At 38.9% G+C, this 19417-nt stretch overlaps 1 protein-coding gene across 1 annotated transcript in view; it reads right to left on the bottom strand.

Moving 5' to 3' along the window:
* Positions 1–6027: 6027 nt before the first annotated feature.
* The window catches only part of LOC121929140 (RNA-binding Raly-like protein), a 155425-nt gene continuing 142035 nt past the window's right edge, over positions 6028–19417 (bottom strand). Inside the window, exons 6-7 of the mRNA XM_042464452.1 lie at positions 8218–8293; positions 6028–7102 (exon numbers count right to left, since the gene is read on the bottom strand). Of these exons, the coding sequence (XP_042320386.1) occupies positions 8276–8293 (18 nt within the window). The 3' untranslated portion in view covers positions 6028–7102; positions 8218–8275. The remainder of the gene's footprint in view (positions 7103–8217; positions 8294–19417) is intronic.

Genomic DNA, 19417 nt, shown 5'->3' with positions numbered 1-19417 from the left:
AGGGATAATTCTACATTCCCTACATCACTTCCTTTGGCCTGCTGCTTCTGTATTCTCAAGTCTTTCTCTCCAGAGGCAGGCAGTAGTCTTTTATTGGCTTCTCCTCTTTGCAGAGGCTTTAATGTAGGCCTTTGTCCTCTCATTTCTAGCATTTCAGAGGATGAGACATTGATAATTGTAAATGGTTAATACTTAGATTTCTTATATTTTTTGGTGTTTGCAGTCTTTTGGTAACTGTGCCTGTCCCTTTCCTTTGGATGCCTAAACTGTATTTCTAAATGTTCACTAAATTTTTAAGTTACTGCAATACTAGGAACTTGCAGACTATAGAAAATTTAATGGTGCAGAGAAGAATTCTTGCTTGGATGGGCAACACCCTCCATTCACCAATAGGTGGTTTTAATTCACTTGTGAGGTCAGGGAGTTGAGAGCAGGCAAGGTGGCATCCCTGGTGTTTCTTACCCTGACATGCTGAGATATTCATTTTGTCTGACCTATTTCCTGTAAGGATAAAGTAGGGACGACAGCTATGTACAATGCCTTGCATTCATTGGTTGAAAGGCAGGATATAAATATCACTAACAAATGAATAAAACAGATGAGAGAATATAACAAACAAAAAACCCTCTAAAATGAGCAGAGCATCATCAAGATCTGGAAGAAGGTATCCAATTAATACCCAGACTTTACAGCAAGGAGCACTGCAGTTGCAAGATCAGTGATTACTCCAAGGGTAACCACTGCAGACCACTTTCCTTTTTTTTAAAAAAAATGTGGCAATGATTAACTTATTTGGAATCAGAAATCCTCACTGATCTATGGCAAATTGTTTAGGTTGTAATGCTAAATACACAAAGGAGGAAGCCCTACTGAACTCAATGGATTTCCTTTCCAGTTAATATTCTTACAATTCCATCTGGTTGTTAAATACATATCCAAGCACTCAGAGCCCTGCTGGTCCACTATGAGAGTGGTTGCACTTTTTTCAGGATCACATTGGGTTGGCAGACAAAATCTTCCACCTCTGGGCAACTTATTTCTCCAGTGCTTTGCTTCCTGTGTGGCTGCTGCTGAGCCCATAGCTATTACCACTTACTCCTGGGCTATACTCCAACAGGATTCCAATCATTGTTTTCTTGGTCAGAGAACACCACCTAAATAATACACTAGAAGTTTAATGGTTCTAACTGGGAGTAGTTTACCAAGTGGTTTTCAGGAAGGTACGCATAGGGGTTGTGTAATGGACTGAAATCCCCAGCTGCTTCTGTGTAAGTTGACCAAAAGAAAAGGTAGAGTATCTTTGACCTCACGTTTCACTTGCTAAAACAAAACACAAGCAAAGAGGATGATATGTAGTAACACTTCTCCATTTTCTACTGAACAATGTTATACGGATGACTTTTCTTGCAATCATGAGCTGGCCATTATATACCATTTCAAAAGCTCCATTGTCCTCTGAAGTGCTCTTGCCACCTCTGCCACTCTGCGTCTGTCAGAGCAATCAGTGTTGTATTTTGTCTTCAGAGCTATCCATGTGCAATTACATGTGGACCTTTTTCCATCCTTTTTCTTCAGATGCTATTATCAGTCTGCTACTCTTATACTACGCACATCCTGGCTCACGCGGAGCAAAGCTCTCAATAAATTGGCCCAAATGGCTAGCATTCAACTGGTACCAATGGAAGCATATTGTTGTTGTTTTTCCTGCTCAGCTGATTTTGCACTGAAAAAAATGAGAGACTTTGACACTGAGTTTGAAAAAATCCTCGATTAAATAAAAAGAAAGAGAACCAGTTTCAAAAGGCAACTCATTCTTGAAATCACCACAACTGATTTTATCTAGTTTGCTGTCAAAAACTACCTTGCCTTTTGAAAATGTAGCATACAGTATTGGTAGTTAGTTTCTAAAATGTGATTCCTTAAATAAACCTGCTGGATGGAACCTAGCTGCTTCTCAATATGTTGAACTCTTATGCTACACTGGGCGATGTAGGATTTTGGCCAATTATTCTAAGTGACATCCATTAAGACTGATTTTTTTTAAAAAAACAAGCATAATCCAGGCAGATATTACCAAGTAAAAGCCAGATTTAATCATACTTAATTTAAATTAAAGCAATATACAGTGCCTGCATAACTTAAATTCCCTTGCTTTTGAGTGAACTGTTATAACTATGGCTGCATTTACACTGCATAATTAATGCAGTTTAATACTGCTTTAATTGTCATGGCTCAATGCTATGGAATTCTGGGATTTGTATTTTTGTGAGCTATTTAGCCTTCTCTGTCAGAGAGCTTTGGTGCCACAACAAACTACAAATCCTAGGATTCCGTAGGATGGAGCTATGACAGTTAAAGTCCTGTCAAGCTGCATTAATTTTGCACTGTGACTGCAGCCTATGATGAAGTCTAGATCAAAGTCTGTTTCTTTAGAGTTCCTTTGGATTCAACCTAGAATATGATCCATCCACAATCTACTGGATCCTATGCAGCACAGACTCACTACTCACAAATATTAGCCCACTTACTTGTCTACAACCTACAACATCAATTGTCTGACATGCTATTTAGACATTTAGGATGAAGTTCATTTGTCTTTGAGAAAAGGAAAATGGTTTCCAACAAGGATACTATGTGGGAGCCCAATTCATATTTGAACCTCTCTCCTTCAAAAATGTTAATGTTTTTGTGAAGTCGAAGGCCAACTATATATCCAACTCTTTTCCAGGCAAGCATTCTCTGAAGATGCCAGCCACAGAAGCTGGAGAAACGTCAGGAAGAAACTCTTCTAGAACATGGCCACATAGCCCAAAAAACCCACAAAAAACTGTTAATGATTTTGTCACTGAGGAGGAATAGCTGAAATTGAAGTGCTGAGTCCAAACGTCTGATTAACTTTCAGATGTTATAGATAACTGTATAGTTGTAGATTTTTCTTGTAAATAGTTGGACAATTTTCTGCTTCTGTTTAAAAGAAATCTCTATGGAAGTCTTTCCAACTATTTTAAAAAATGTAATCCAACTTCTGTAGGAATGACAGCACTGACACCTGTAGATGTGAAAACCCCAGTGTCTATATTTAATTGCTTTCAAAGGATGAAGAGTCTCTTAAATATTGAAGTAGTATCTGAACAACTGCAGAGTCTCTTTCCTTTCTGGAACTGCTGCTTTTCTTATGTCTGTCGCTTATTATATACGATACTGCAGTCAATTTTTTTCAACAGTAAATTGCTCTCCAGACAATTTGGATGAGATAACATCCAGAGAACTGAATTTCTGACATTCCTCTCAGTTCCTAGATGCTGAGAAATTATTGTTACAGATCATTGTTACTACAGATTTTCCCCCAGCTCTTTCTCTCCATCTACCTCTTTCCCATCACTCTAACATACTTATTTCAATTCTCCTCCATGCTGCTCATTGAAGCTTCCCACAGCAGTGAAACTTTCAAGACCTCCTAGGAGCATTTTAGACCAGCTGCTTTAAACATGTTCAGTGTTGCTGTTCTCCCCTCACTTTCCCAGGCACATTTGGTGGGTAAAAGCGGGAGCCTTTTCATGGGGCACTCCCAGACTTTGGAATTTTTTTAACCTAAGGATGATTAGATGGCTCTCTCTTGTTCTCCTTCCAATAGGCTTTTAGGGATTGATTACAATGAGCTTTTAATGGTGTTGGTTTTTTTTGCCTCTTGTCTTTTAACAAATATCTAAATTCAATTCTTTAGATTATTGAGTTGGTTTTTACAATAATGGCTGGCATTCTGTAATGTAGTTAGGGATTTGTAATATAACGTTATGGATTCGTAACTGCTTCACACAGTTGCGATTGTAGAACTATTGCCATGATTTTAAAGACCCCCCAAAACCACCTTAACAGTCTGCAGACACATTGAGTGAAGGAGTTTGTTCAGCTGTGAGGAAGATGACATTTAGCTTAGTCGGTTTTAATATGTAGTTTTTAATCTTACATTGTTTAATCTTGTTTTAAGGGGGGTATTATGTATATATTTATGTATTTTAACCTGTTGTACGCCGCTTTGATTGCCTGGCAAAAAGTGGGATAGAAATAAAAAATTTATTTATTTTATTTATTTATTTCCAGCCCCCTCCCACCAGTGAGTAAGTCTGCAACTATCAGAAGCAGGACCGCTTTACAATTCTTTGTTACAGCCTCACTTGCTGGTTGGAGAAGGCTGGAAACATGTTTTTCCTTGTTGCCCAAATGAAAGATGAATAGATCACCTTTGCTCAATGCGGCTGCTGGCTGTTAAGATGGGCTTGTGGGGGACTAAGATAAAAAGATAATGTTATTTAGTTACATATTTGTAACTAAGTAATCAATGTAAGATATTGATGAGTCTTTATATACAGTGTTCTGTTCTGGTTCTGTAAATCACTGTAAATTGGGGAAAAGATGTGATGTAAATGATAATAAATTGTATTACTCCCCTGGAAAAAACTTTCAGATTCAAGTTCCATTCAGTGGAAATTACTCTGAATTAAGTGTTTAAATGGTAGCTTGAATATTTAGGGGGCACTTTCCAACTTTCAGAATCAACATTTGGAAGCAGAAACTACAAAAGACAATTAGTGCATTAATCAGAGAAAATATTTATTTACAGGAATGTAAAAATTATGTTACAACATTTGGAACAAAACCATCATGAACAATTGCACAAGAACACATGAGGCAAGATATTTCTTGTATGGATGCAGATCAACTTTACATCCTCCAAAACAAACAAACAAACAAACGCCATGGCTTTGAAGGATGTAGAAATGTATCCAGGTAATATTTTTCATAGTTGAAGGGTCCATCTCTCCTATCTTCCAAATAAACATTTTGTAGACAAAAAGCTACACTGCTATAATGCAAGGATCTAGAAAGGTTAAAGATGCCTTGATCAGACTGTAAATAGAGTTTACAATAAAACTAGTCTCTGGATCCATTTCTCTTACATGCATGTAAGGGATGTGGGCACAGTGTTTGCAGCAGAGTAAAGGCTGGATCCTACTCAGACATCATACTCAGAATAAAACCCACACACAATGTTTTTTATCATCATTGCTTGCACTGGTTATCAGCCTGCATTAGTGCCAATGTTGTCATAATGGAATGGAATGGTATTCATGCAGGGGCACCATAATTCAGGATAAAACATTTTGCACACAGAGAGGCCAATTTCAGTCACTGGCGTAAAAAATAGTTTATAGGACTAGGAAAGGCCTGCTATCAGTTAGGGCACACAGTACTGCACTAGATGGTTTAACTCAGCTTCATGTATTGGCTAAGATTTTGTAACTGGAGAGAGCGTGTAAAGTTCTGCCTAGGTTGAACTACTCCGCCCCCTCTCCAAAAAATCCTGTCTTTTCCATACTGTACTTCCCCTGCATGGTGTTTACTTGCTGTCAGTGGGATGTGAATGTGGGTGAGGAAGCATCTAGCCATGTGCCTATAGCTGTATGCAGAGTGACAATGTGATCCTCCTCTGGTAGGTCCCAGAGGATATATTGCCATAGTACTTCTAGCTACAGGTACATAGCTGGATGCTCTTCCGCTACTCCCTGCTCACACTCTCCATCAACCAGTAATTGTAAGTACAAAGTATACTTAACTAAGTAGTTAATGTAGTTGGTTGTTGAACAAGGGAAAATGAGAATTAGTTTCCAGGCAAGGAACAAAGTCTTGCTTATTACCTTTAAAACTGTGTATGGTTTGGTCCAGGATTACCGGCAGGATTGCCTCCTCCCATAAAATCTTGCCTGCACACTCAGGTCCTCTGGGGGACATTTACTCTGGTCAGTTAGGACTAGATTGGCAACTGTCAGCCAGAGGACCTCTTCTTCAGTTGCCCCAGACTGTGGAACAACCTGCCGGAAGAGATCTGAGAGCTGAATATGCTGTCCAAATTTAAAATAGCATTAAAGACAGTCTTTTCTGGCAGGCCTATCCAGGTTAATTTTTAAACTGTAATTTTTAAATGATGAATTGTAAATGTGGATTGTTTTAATATTTATTTGTCTTGTTTGTTCTTTTAAACTGACGTGTGTTTTTAACTGATGTTGTGTATTTGTTGGTCTGCTGTTATTCTCCACCTCGATCCATGGGGAGAAGTGTGCAAGAAATAATACTAATACTAATACTACTGATAATAGACGTCCACAATGTCAGAAAAGACATCCACAGGTCAAAGTTGGATTTACAGCTATGCATGTTATTAATAAGATGCCAGCCCTAGTTTGTGTATTTAGATTATCAGAAGCAATTTTCTAATTTGGTGATATTCAGAGTTCATTTTAAGTTACTGTACTGAAAGTTATTCTCTTCTCCCACATCTTTCTATTAATGCAAACTGTATGAAGAACATGCACAAGTTGCTCTTTTTCAAACAGGTGAGTGTCAGAGATTCTCTGTGCTGTAGCATTAAAGTCTTTCAAGTCCTGCAAAATGTTTGTGCAAACTTGTGAGATGACAGTTATGAACTTACAGCAAGTAAGTTCTGGCACAGAAAACTGGGGGGGGGGGGGGAAAAAACAAACAAACAAAAAAAAAACCACACACACACAACCTAGAATTGTATAAATGAAGTTAGGGAAATTACTCCTAAACTGCATTTCCATAAATACTAATGTCTTTTAAAAGCCCCTTCAAGATGTTTTATTGTGGAGGGCACACATCCAGGGAATGCATACCAAGTGTAGGGCAGCAGCCTTTCCCTAATTCTATAAGTATTCCACTGCATGTATACAATATATCAGTGTATGCCACAATGCACACAAAGAGTGCAGCAAAACCTGGCCCTATGAGGTAACCATTTGTAGTATGCCTTCCTGGTCATCAGAAAATGGTTTAAATCTTGTAATAGCTTAAAAGCATACTTTTACACAAAAATCCTTACACATGCCAACTGTTTAAAAACATTCTATTTCTAGTCGTCTGGCACCTCTTTTCAGCTATGAAGCATAACTGAACCAGTCTGGTGTTAAGGCAATGAAAACAGAACGGGTCTGTGCAATTTTATTTTCAGAACTGTCAAGTCCTTGGCTCTTCCTCTGATAATGAGGCAAATATAGCTGCAGAATGTGGGTGGATCCAGACATTCCTGTGAACAAACGAGGCAACATTTACCAGTTTTATTTTGTGGGAGGAAAAAAGTTTATTCAGAGGAACTATGAAATGAATTAATTTGCAGTCATGGGAAGAATTCTAATTTCAAGCATCAGTTGGAGAGAACTTGATACCTTAAGGGATTAGAAATAAGTGTGGAGAAACACCGTGCATAATTTAAAGTCCTCTTTGTATCTTTTTGGGATGGCATGAATACAATCAGGCAATTTTAACACCAGGCAAACTGGTACAGAGATACATGATCAAAATAAGTCCAAACTGTAGCATTCACCCATAAAACAGAAGAGACCCAAGAATAGAAATCCAGAAAAATATGGATTGTGAAGTAGATATGGAGTCAACTATGTCAGTTTTTTGATATGGCAGCATTCCTGGAAAAAGTAACAGAATTTTTTATCTATGCTATCCAGAATGAGATTATCTGATGCTAAGAATAAGGAAATGTATAGTATAATAAACTCTGAGGATGAAATTTAGAGTATTGAAATTATCTGAAGTTTCCCCATGGTGCACAGAACTAGCGTATGAAAATTACATCCATTATGGTATAATGATAGCTTGAAGAAAGCCCAGCCATGAATATTATTCACCCACCATTAAGGTCCCATTTAATGAATGCACTTGCTTTAAACAAGGAATATAAATAAATACAAATGATTAAAATACTGCTAACATACTTAATAATAAAACTTTGATGATCTCATTATGCTGTACACGTTTAAGTGCAATATCACCTGACTTTAAATATGATGAACCATAAAACATGCTAATCATAAAAATAGCTTTTACAAATATACATTTGTATACAGTGTCTCCCTCATTTTAAATATGTCCTTCCTATTATCATACAAGTAATTGGCCTTCTGACATTAAAATTAAAAAAATAATACCAATAATTAGCCAGGAAAAAACACATTTACAATCTAAACCATAAAAATCTGACAATTGTACAGCTTTAGAACATATAAGAAATGGAATTTCTAAGTTTTGATTGGCAACATCCATTTCAAGGAGTAATTTCAGTTCTTCATAAAAACTGTGTTAAAGATCATCTTAGCTGGCAAGAAACTGCGGGTCACATTTCCATACTGGGAAGTCAGTGAATTATCGTTCTCAGTTTCCAAGGTGGCTGGATGTGACTCCCAATTCATTTTATTTGTAGAAACTATAAAATAAAATGCATATTTTAGTTTGAAAGCATTTTAAAGAGGAGATAGTGAGAGGAGAAAAACGGACTGAAGTAAATATAACTAATAAATTCTACAAATTGATCTCCCTGCTGTCTTCTGCTTCTCTTAAAAAAACAGAAATGTTACATTTTTGGATAACAAAAGACAGTATTCTTGATGATGGTGAAGAAGGTATGTAGGTGTTGTAAGACCAAAACCAGTGTCATTCTACTCTGTATCTTTCAGCTCCAGTTCTCATTAGTCCTCATTCGAAGTAGGCCACTTTAGTTTGGAAAGACGTCTGGTAGGTGGAGTGGATTTTTGGCAGTCCATACAATAATAAAATTCACGAGGAGCAGCTAAAATGTTGCATGGAAAGGAGCAACTTGGAATCCAAGAAAAGTTTTATTATTCCCTGAAGACCAGCCCCTCATCTCACCTCCATGAGTCTGATAAATGCAAGGCAGCCGGCTTTCACTAGCTTTGTTTCACTTCTTTGAGCTAAAATTCTGTAGAATTTCTCACTAGGTATATTTGCTGGTGGGCCTCACCCTGTCATTGCTCACACCATGGGCTTCCACTGGCTGTGTGGAAGCTATGACTTTTAAAACACACATACAGAGACTAATTTATGGAGAATTTTTTTCCTATGATAATACATAACCCTAATTCATTTAAAGAATTTATATAAATTATACCCTAAATCAGACCAGTGTGGTGTATTGGTTTGCATGCTGGACTAGAACACTGAGAGACCATGGTGTGAATCCCCACTTGGCCACAGAGACTGACCATGGGCAACAAGAACAACAACATGCACTAAACCAAATTGAATTCTAGACAGCAATGTGGCTTTCATTTGATGTCTCTATAAATAAGGGGTGAGCAAAATGCATCTTTCTGGATGTTGTTGGACTGCAAGCCCTAGCATTTTTCACCATTGGTTCTGCCGGATAGGGTTGACAGGAGCCTGTAACTGACAAAATCTGACAGGTTATGCTTTGCCCACTTCTGTTTTAAAGAAAAACATCACCTGACAGGGAAGGACACACACTGGTTTAAAGAACCTGGATAATGACTAAAACACAGGCACTGCACTTATACATTCGATGAAACAAACTCTAGAAATCACAGGACCAGGGGGATCCCTTAAGCCATGCAGTCCAACAGTGTGCTCACTGCAGGAATTCAACATTTGATAATCTGCAGAAAACCTTAGCTTGAAGACGTCTAGCAAGAAACCCATCACTCTCCTAGGCAACTACTTCCATTATTGATTTCCTCTTGTGCTCAAGAGCATTTAAAATTCAGCTGAAGTCTATCACCCTGTAACTTAAGCTCATTAAATTTAAAAGAAAGTATGATTAGTAGCTATAATTTTGGAGAAATATTGTTATTATGGACTATTTACTCGTTTATTCAGACCCAAAACCATTTTTCTTCTATATTTTGGGAAGGACTAACCTGGAAAGAGAAGCAGGCAATGGCCACTCTGTCTAAGGGGTTATGGAAGTTGTACTTTAAGTAGATGTTTTATTAAATATGATATATCTATCTTATTTATTCTATATTTTAGCAAGATAATATGTTTCCTTTAGGGTTATTTGAAGTAAAAAATATACTCATTAGTGATTTTGGGGAAATTAGACCTGTATAGAGCCAGTGTGGCACTGTGATCTGAATGTGGGATTATGACTCTGGGAACCAGGGTTCCATTCCCTGCTTGGCCATGAAACCCACTGGGTGACTTTGGGCAAGTCACACGCTCTCAGCATCATGGGAAGGCAATGGCAAGCCTCCTTTCAACAAATCTTTGCAAGAAAATCCAAGTAAAACTTCCAAGATACAAGCTGTAGGAATTATTTGAGAAGAGAGTATATTAACTGGAAGGAGCTGAATGTCAAAGAGGTCTTAGGGGAACTGAGAAAAAAGAGAAGAGGTGGGAAGAAAAGGAACAGAAAAGCAATAATAGCAATCAGGGAGTAGAGAACATAAGCTGTTTCAAAGTAGGGCACTTGAGTAAAGAGTAAAAAGAATAAATTTTCTGCTTTATGTTTGCACAAGACAACTGACAATGAGATTGTGATGGAGTTGAAAATTACTGGCAGGAAAGATCAAACAAGGATCACTAACACGCTGGAAATGAGCAGTAATAAAGCTGGACCTGTTTTCAAGAGCATGCATTAAGTAGTTTTCCTTGGTTTTCTTCTCATTAATACAGTACTGACTTCCTTGCACATGATAATGCATCTCTCTCTCTTCAGTTTTGTTCTTAGTAGTGCTTTTCTTTTTTATAAATTGCAAAATGGAAAGGATGGCTTAAGAGATGCATTATGGGGAAAATGTTCAGATGTGTGGACGCATATATTTAACTCCTTTTCTGACTCCTTGTTTCAGGTCACAAACTCTTCTACAATGTTTCTTTCCTCCATTTCTCTTGTATTTTGAATTTGGCAGTAAAGAAACATGCAGTTTTCAGTAATGGAAAGATGTTTTTAAAAAAAGATGTGCAGCTGCTCAGTACTGATAATGAAAACCTCATTATATTCTCCAACTTCAGCAAGTCAGCAGCTACTCTGTACGGAAGATTTCATAATTTCCTAAGTATTTTCAACATCAGATTACAAATATAATACAATTTGGAGATTGTATCAAGTATGGTAGTTTACCATTTAGGGAAGAGCTCCAGATTCAACTGACTACCAAGCAATATAACAAGATATCCTAAATTCAAATTCAGATTTTTCTGAATGTAAAAGTTATTTATTTATGCTCATCACCTATTTGCTTTCTTGGTAAAAGAAGACAAAACAATCCGTATAAAAATTAAGCCCTTGGGTCTAGACTATCTGAAAGACTTATTAACCAATTAACAAGATGTAGCATACACTTTCATTGGCTGGGTCTATTTTGTCAGATGCATTATGGTTTTGTTACATTATTTCATACAAATAACACCATTCTGCCTTCATTATATATAAAAGTACAGTAGGCCCTTGATATCTATCCACTGGGGGTTGGTTCCAGGACCCCCCCCCCCCCGATATCAAAATCCATGGATATTCAAGTCCTATTATGGTCAGTGGGGTAGTAAATAGTATCCCTTATATAAGATGACAAAATAAAGGTTTGCTTTTTTGAATGTACAGTGTGCCCTTGCCTTATGCAGGGGATCCATTCCAGACCTCCCCACGTAAGGCAGAGCCCACATATTCATTTGACTAGGTTGTGTCCCTGTGGCACATGGCCCATTCGCTATATTAGGGTTCACCATCCGTGTAACCTCAAATTCGCGTATGGCGCAGGTGCACTGTAAATATTTTTTAAATACTTTCAAACTGTGGATGCTTGAATTTCTGGGTATGGAGGACTGAATGTAATGGGGTACAGTTAATATGACTCCTTTTAATACAGTGCTTCCAAGCTCTAAAAGAATTCTGTAAATGCACGTGAAGTGAGTCTTATGGCCAAAGTTATTTCAAAAGTCTAGCATTTTATTTCAAATACAGGTAGATGCCTTTGGAGGTTCACAGTGAGAACAGGAAGGTGAGTGATGCTTAGGTATTATGGCTGATCGGTATCGAGAGTTTATTCATTTAATTAGAGTATTTATACCCCATTCTTCAACTGAATAGTCTCCCAGAGAGGCTTAAAAATCATTAATCTGACAGTTCCCTGATCTTAGGCTTACAATCAAAATAAGTCATGACACACACGGAATAGGATCCTGTGCAATGAGAAAGGTAGAATATTAATAAAATAAAAGGGGATGGTAGAAGGAGATTATGTTTATCAGATGCTGGCTGCTTTTCTGCTTCCTCAGCAGCCAGAGCAATACCAATTGGGAAATGAAAGGAGAGGCTCTCACCAGCCATTGGGGCCCAGGTATGATGGAGCTCAGAGTAACGGTAGTTGAAATATGGAGGAAGTCATTCTCATCAGCTCCTGATGCATAGGCATGATGGAGCTATGTCTTCCTGGCTGATCTTTCCCTCAGAGGACAGAGCAATGGCAGCTGGAATATGGAGGGAGTGTCTCTCACCAGCCACTAATGCTTAGGTATGCTGGAGCTGTGCCCAGTTGCTCTTCAACTCCCTCAGAGGCCAGAGAGGTGCAGGCTTTTGCACAAATGCAGAGACACTGAGGCCTGCTCTGGAATATTTTATGATGAAATGCTGGTTTACACATGTTGGGTTCTTAGTTTGTAGATTTATATTTGCAAATGATGATATGCAGCCTAATTTGCCCATCCTGGATGTTTCTGAAAAAAATCAAGTGCAAAGTCCCCATACTGTTTCTAATAGAATGGTAGAGAGTGAAGGAAATCCTCCCAGCTGGTTCTGCATATTTGAAAATCAGCACACATAGGATTTGTGTATATAAGAAATCCCATTAAAGCAGTGAGAGGGATACAGTTAAATCCAGCACAATGGCTCAAACGTCTGCTCCTGGAGTAATTGATGGCCAAAGTGAACATGCCAAAGGCAAGGGCTTTGCAGTAGTAGTTCATTTATACAAAATAAGAACAATAAACTTGCTGAGTATCATGCCACACATCTTGAGCATCAGGATGGGCTGTAATTCTACATGTCATGATGTTCTTTTATCCTCCCCCTTTTGTGGTTCATTAAGTACAAGACAGCTTCAAAAAGTACAGCATATCAGCATTTGTCAGGTGTGCACATGTGGGGAGAAGAAAATCACCACCTTTTAGAGACGAAAGAAGCATTTCTGCCATCTGTTGCCACCACCTGCTTGCTTCCTGCTGCCAGTGGCTGCCTCTCTTTTTGCAAACTTCTGCCTATCTGCTACACCTTCACTGTCTGCAGAACCATAGCCTAGGTACTGTCTTGCCTGGAGCAGTGAGGTTACCTTCAAAGTGCGTGGAGGGAGGAAAAGGGTCAAATTTCATGTTTGGGTGTGAGGTGAGGAGGTTGCTTTTTATTTACACATTGTAGGTTTTTTTTTTAAAAAAAATGTGCCCTGCCAGCAAAGAATAAAATGTGCTATTTAGAGAGCATAGGAGAGGAAGCAGCCTAGAGAGCAGCCATTATAACAATAATTTGTATAGTGACATAAGGAGTGGGAAAGTAGTATTGTTGTGAAGGGAGAAGGGAGATCCACATGGTATTGACTTCACCCAAACTGTCCTAACTCAGACAGTCTGGATTGCCTTGGCAACAGGTCCCCTGGGCTGAAAATGCCCATGCTTAGTGCCAGGTTGGTGAATGGAAGAACCAGCTTGATCCAGGATATGATCCTAGATAAGCATGCTGATCTGGGCTTGTATTAGAGAGTCCTGAAATGGGGTGGATGGAAATCTCTCCCAAATTTGTCTACTAAGGTTCTCTGTAAAGCAGCAGGCAAGACCATGGGGAGGGGAGCAGGGAGGAGTTGTATTGGTCTGTCATGATTCCATCTCCCTCGGTTGGTATCCCATCCAACAGTTTACTGAACCTGAGTGTGTATATTTGAAAGTAGGTGGCTGGGACAGAACAGGGATACTGTATCAAGTTTGCAACTTGGGCATAGTGCTGGACTCAGATTTGAGCCTGGATGTTCAGCTTTTGTTAGTGGCCAGGAGTACATTTGCTCCCTTATAACTGATGTGACAACAGCACCTGTTCCTGGAGATGTCAGATCTGGCTATGAGGACACGTGCTTTAATTATATCCCATTTGGATTGCTGTAAAACAACCTATGTGGGGATGCTTTTGGAAACTGTTCAGAAATTTCAGTAGATCCAAAATTCTGTGATCAAGCTACTCAATGGGTCTGGTTATAGGGTATATAATGCCCTTGTTGAAACAGCTCCACTGACTACCAGTCCATTTTGGAACAGAATTCCAGTTTTAAGTCCTTGAGTCCAGACTATCTAAAAGACTATCTCTCTATGTGAGTCTACCTGAATTTTAAGATTCTCGTGGGAGGGCTTTCTCTTTGAGTCCTACCACTATCATGGGCACATTAAGTGAGGATGTTGGAGAGAGACTTTCTCAGAGGGTGCTCCCAAGTTGTGGAACTCTTTCAGGAGTTGGACCTCTCCCTGCTGTCTTTTCAACAGCAAGCAAGGACCTTTTCATTTAGTCAGGCCTTTGCTTGTTAACTTGTTGTATACATAATGGGGTATATTGTGTCTGTATCTTTTCATTATGTTTTAACTATGTGTTTTTTAAAAAAATATTTTAAATGTTTTTAAACTGAATTGTTTTACTATTTTTAAACTTTTGTATTAATAGTTTATTACATTGTATTTTTTTAAAAAAAATCTTGTAAACCATCTTGAATCTTGTGCTGTGAGAAAAGCAGGATATAAATAAATAAATTAAATAAAATGTGCCTCTGTGAATACATTAAGTAAACAACCTTGGGAGGGCCTTGGGAGGGGGAAAGGGATGAGCAGAGCTCCAGAAAAACATACAGTCTTTCCATAGGTCTGTTTTTCTAAAGAGCAGCTGGTGTCTCTCATTTCTTTGGGATATCAAATTTGCTCTGGGTTTTATTCTGAAAGTTAAAGGAAATATATATGGTGTGAAAGTTCCATAGTGCTAAATCTATTTGGGGAAAAGGGCCAGCTCTGGACGGTTACTTATTGGAAGATTGGATAGCTATTTTAAAGTTCCTTCTGGAGTTCTTCCACCTATCTGGGTCTGTGATCAACAGTATTTGAGAGAGTGAATGTATGCCAGCATCAGTTTTCTAATCTTGTGTAGGAGAAAAGAAATGCATGAAGAGCTATTTTGCACTACCAATAGTTCCCTGAGCAGTGCAATGCAGTGCAATCCAAATGGCATACATTCACTCATGTATCTACTCAGATACATACAGCTGTCATAAAGTTCATAAAAGAATTTCAGATAGTAGGTTGGGAAAGAGCTGCTCCCTGGAAAATTAGACAATATTTGGACGGAATGGGTCTGGTTCAGTATTATTTGTTCTACTTTACATCTGAAAAGATTCTCAGAGAAGCTTACAAATATAAGACAGTTCCTGTCACAAAATGAAGTGGGGGGGGACAGGCAAATATAGGCACTTGTTCTTAGTTCTCATAACAACCAGTTGGAATGGAGACAGCTGAAGGACAGGAGAAGCCATGTGTGAGTGGCTTCTCTGCAGAGCTGTTGGAGAAGCCTTGGTTTCCTTCCCCCTTTATCTCACTGGTACTGTTTGCTATCAGAAGACATGTGACGGTCAAAGGAGCCTGATGGAGTTTGCTTCTTTGCAGCACTGATGGTGGTTCTGCATCCTTATAAGACAAGCCTGTATTATCAATACCGTGTCCTACTCACTACAATGTAAGACTACAGTGGTCCATTTATTATGAGTATTTTGTGTGATGCAGTCCCTACATAATTTAGTATAGAAAGAATCTCTCCTATGTGAATGCAGTTTCTTCAGTGAAACTGAGATGGCAGAGCTGCTGAATGAGGATGTACATTATTGTCTTAGAGATGGAGAGATGAAAGAAGAAAAGAGGCACAGAACAGGTAAAATGTTAGTTGTTACTGAAACAATTTGTTACTTAACTGAGTCCTAGGCTTTCTTATATATAAATATTTTAATATCATGACTATTTAAAATCTGTTACAAAGAAAAAAAATACTCTTAGAAATGAGCTGTGCAACACATTTAATCAGTTCCTCCCTAATATGAGCTTTCGTTTCACTTTTCCTATCAATACCTTTTTACAAATCTAAAAAACTGAAAGGCATGAGTCTAAAAATTTGACCCTTAATGAATGCAGTAGATAAACATATCCCCACTACATTCCTAGTATTGGAAAGGATTTTCAGGCAAAACAATTACTTCTTGGAAATGCTGTTGTCATGTGCACCAATTTATGGTGACCCTAAGGCAAGGCTATCACAGTTTTTCTTGGCACAATTTTTTCAGAGGGGCTTTTCCCAGTTCCTCCCTCTGAGGCTGAAAGTGTGTGACTTGCCCAAGGTCACCCAGTGGGTTTCCATGACTGAGTGGAGAGTCAGACCCTGGTCTCCAGAGTCATAGTCCAATGCACAAAACACTATACCATGCTGGCTCTAGGAACAGCTACATTTTAAATATAGTGCTACTACATTTTATCCTTAAAACACTGGGTTTCTTTTCACTCAGAAAATAGCTTGTATTCGGCATTGTGCTAGTGGAAAAGGCATAAGAGGTAAAGTTGTTCAAGTAGCTCTTGTGCAGCCATTTTAGGAACAAATGTCAACTAGTCTGAAGAAATGACAATGAGTTTTGGAAGGGTTTGCAAAAGAGCTAGTTAAAAAAAACTAAACAAACCACAAACACTTGGGCAACAACTGCTTCAACAGCTTGTGTGTACAGAATGGATTTGATGCCTGTGGAAAGATGAGAATAGAACTTCTGTAAGTGATAAAAACTCTGCACTTGCAGACTGGGTACAAATCCAATAAGACTGATCCTTTTCAGTCATTCAGTGATCACCACAAAGATTTGTCTAGTGATCATGGGTAACTGAAGTGTCTATATTATTTATTTCACCTCTTTCTTCATTTGGGTATTTTTCTCTGCTTAATGAAAAGTACCCACGTAGTGCCAAGTAATTAATCAGATGTCACTTTTATTGTTCACAGAGGGTAGCAATTATTTGCTATGATTCAAATCTATTGATAAGCACAAAGCATTTCAAGAAAACAAAGGAAAGCCATGACAGATAGTACTGCAATCCTAAGTACTAAATCAATAAAGTATTGGACACTGTATCTTTGTTATGACATGAATAGTTCTCATTTCACACAATAACAGCTAGCTATTACCTATATTGCAGCATTTGCCTGAAATAACTGCTATGCAAGGCTTGCATGGAACAGCAGGGATAAAATGCCTGGTATCTAGAAACTCAACACCATCATCATTTTACACGACATTGACTTCTAAGCTCTGTTCATACACATCTTTCCCAGTCAAGGAAGCAAACACTTCAATTCCCAGACAGGAATCATCCAGTTTGTTTTGCTTTATTTCATTGTTTGTACTAGGGCAGGACGGAAATTGATCAAATGCACTGAATAATAATAATAATAACAACAAAACAATAATTCTATTCTACTTAATCACTCAGAATCCAAGCAGATTACAACAATAAAACAAGATACAGTTTTTCTAAAAAAAAAAAAAAACCAACCCCTATCCCCCAGTATAAAAACATAGTAATACTAAAAGGAGATTAAACCAGAAGACATTAAAACAATAGTATAAAATAACAGTTAAACTAGGTAGATTTGTAGGAAGTTTACAGCGGGGTCCAGATAGGATGGAAATGAGGATGGAGAAAAGAGGAGAAAAAGTGGAGGGGGAGAGGAAGGTAAATGGAGGTGATCTAGTCTGGAAAGGCCTGCCGGAAGAGATCTGTCTTAATAGCCTTCTTAAAGGTTTCCAAGGTGGTAATCTGACGGATCTCATCGGGCAGATTGTTCCAGAGTCTAGGAGTGGCTCCTGAAAAGGATCGCTGGGTCACTGCAGAAAGTCTAGTCCTCTTTGGTTGAAGCAGATTCTTCCCAGTAGAACGAAGAGAGGATGACAGGGGGGGAGGTGCCCCCACAAGAAGTCAGGACCCAAGCCATGTAGGGCTTTAAAGGTTAAAACCAAAACTTTGTATCTTGCCCGGAAACTAACAGCCAGCCAGTGAAGGGATTTTAAAACTCATGTAATGTGGGAAATCCACATGTGTGAGTAACTAGCCTGGCTGCCATATTCTGTACCAATTGAAATTTCCAAACTTGACACAGAGATAGCACCATGTAGAGCGCATTACAAAAGTCAAGTCAAGAGGTTACCAGTGCATGTACTACTGTTTCAAGGTCTTCCTGCTCCAGGAAGGAGCGCAGTTGGCATATCAGACAAAGCTGAAAGCAAGTGCTCCTGACCACTGCATCCACCTGAGTCATCAGATGGAGAGACGAGTTTAGGAGCACCCCTAGACTGCGAACAGAGCCCGTCAGGTGAAGTGTGACCCCGTCCAGAACTGGCTGGCATAATTCCATTCCCAGATTGGGAGTCCCTATTACTAGTACCTCTGTCTTACCTGGATTTAACTTGAGTTTGTTTTCTCTCATCATAGAATTATAGAAATATAGAATCGGAGAGTTGGAAGAGATCCCAAGGGCCATCCAGTCCAACCCCATTCTGCCATGCAGGAACTCTCGATCAAAGCATCCCCAACAGATGGCCATCCAGCCTCTGTTTAAAGACCTTCAAGGAAGGAGAATCCAGCACACTCCAAGGGAGTGTGTTTCACTGTCCAACAGCCCTTACTGTCAGGAAGTTCCTCCTAATGTTGAGGTGGAATCTCTTTTCCTGTAGCTTGCATCCATTGTTCTGGGTCCTGTTCTCTGGTGCAGCAGTACACAAGCTTGTTCCCTCCTCAATATGACATCACTTTACATCACCTCTTAACCTTCTTTTCTATAGGCTAAACATCCCCAGCTCCCTAAGTCGTTCCTCATAGGACATGGTTTCCAGACCCTTCACTAGTTTAGTCGCCCTCCTTTGGACATGCTCCAGTTTCTCAATGTCTTTTTTGAATTGTGGTGCCCAGAACTGGACACAATATTCCAGGTGGGGCCTGACCAAAGCAAAATACAGTGGCACTATTACTTCTCTTGATCTAGACACTATACTTTTATTGATGCAGCCTAAAATTGCATTGGCCTGTTTAGCTGCCGCATCACACTGTTGACTGATGTTCAACTTGTGGTCTGCTTGGACTCCCAGATCCCTTTCACACATAGTCTCGTTCAGCCAGGTGTCCCCATCCTATACCTGTGCATTTCATTTTTCCGCCCTAATTGCAGTACCTTACATTTCTCTGTGTTGAATTTCATTTTGTTAGCTTTGGCACAGTTTTCTAGTCTATTCAGGTCATTTTGAATTTTGATTCTGTCCTTATCTATTCCTCCTAATTTGGTATCATCTGCAAATTTGATGAGTAAGCCCCCAATTCTGTCATCCAAGTCGCTGATAAAGATGTTGAATAACACTGGGCCCAGGACAGAGCCCTGTGGGACCCCACTGGCCACTTCTTTCCAGGTTGAAAAGAAGCCATTGTTGAGCACCCCTTGGGTTGGGCCATTCCACCAATTACAAATCCATGTAACAGT

Source organism: Sceloporus undulatus, chromosome 4 (genome assembly GCF_019175285.1).
Source record: "Sceloporus undulatus isolate JIND9_A2432 ecotype Alabama chromosome 4, SceUnd_v1.1, whole genome shotgun sequence".
Taxonomy (NCBI): domain Eukaryota; kingdom Metazoa; phylum Chordata; class Lepidosauria; order Squamata; family Phrynosomatidae; genus Sceloporus; species Sceloporus undulatus.
This window is presented reverse-complemented; position numbering and strand designations above follow the sequence as displayed.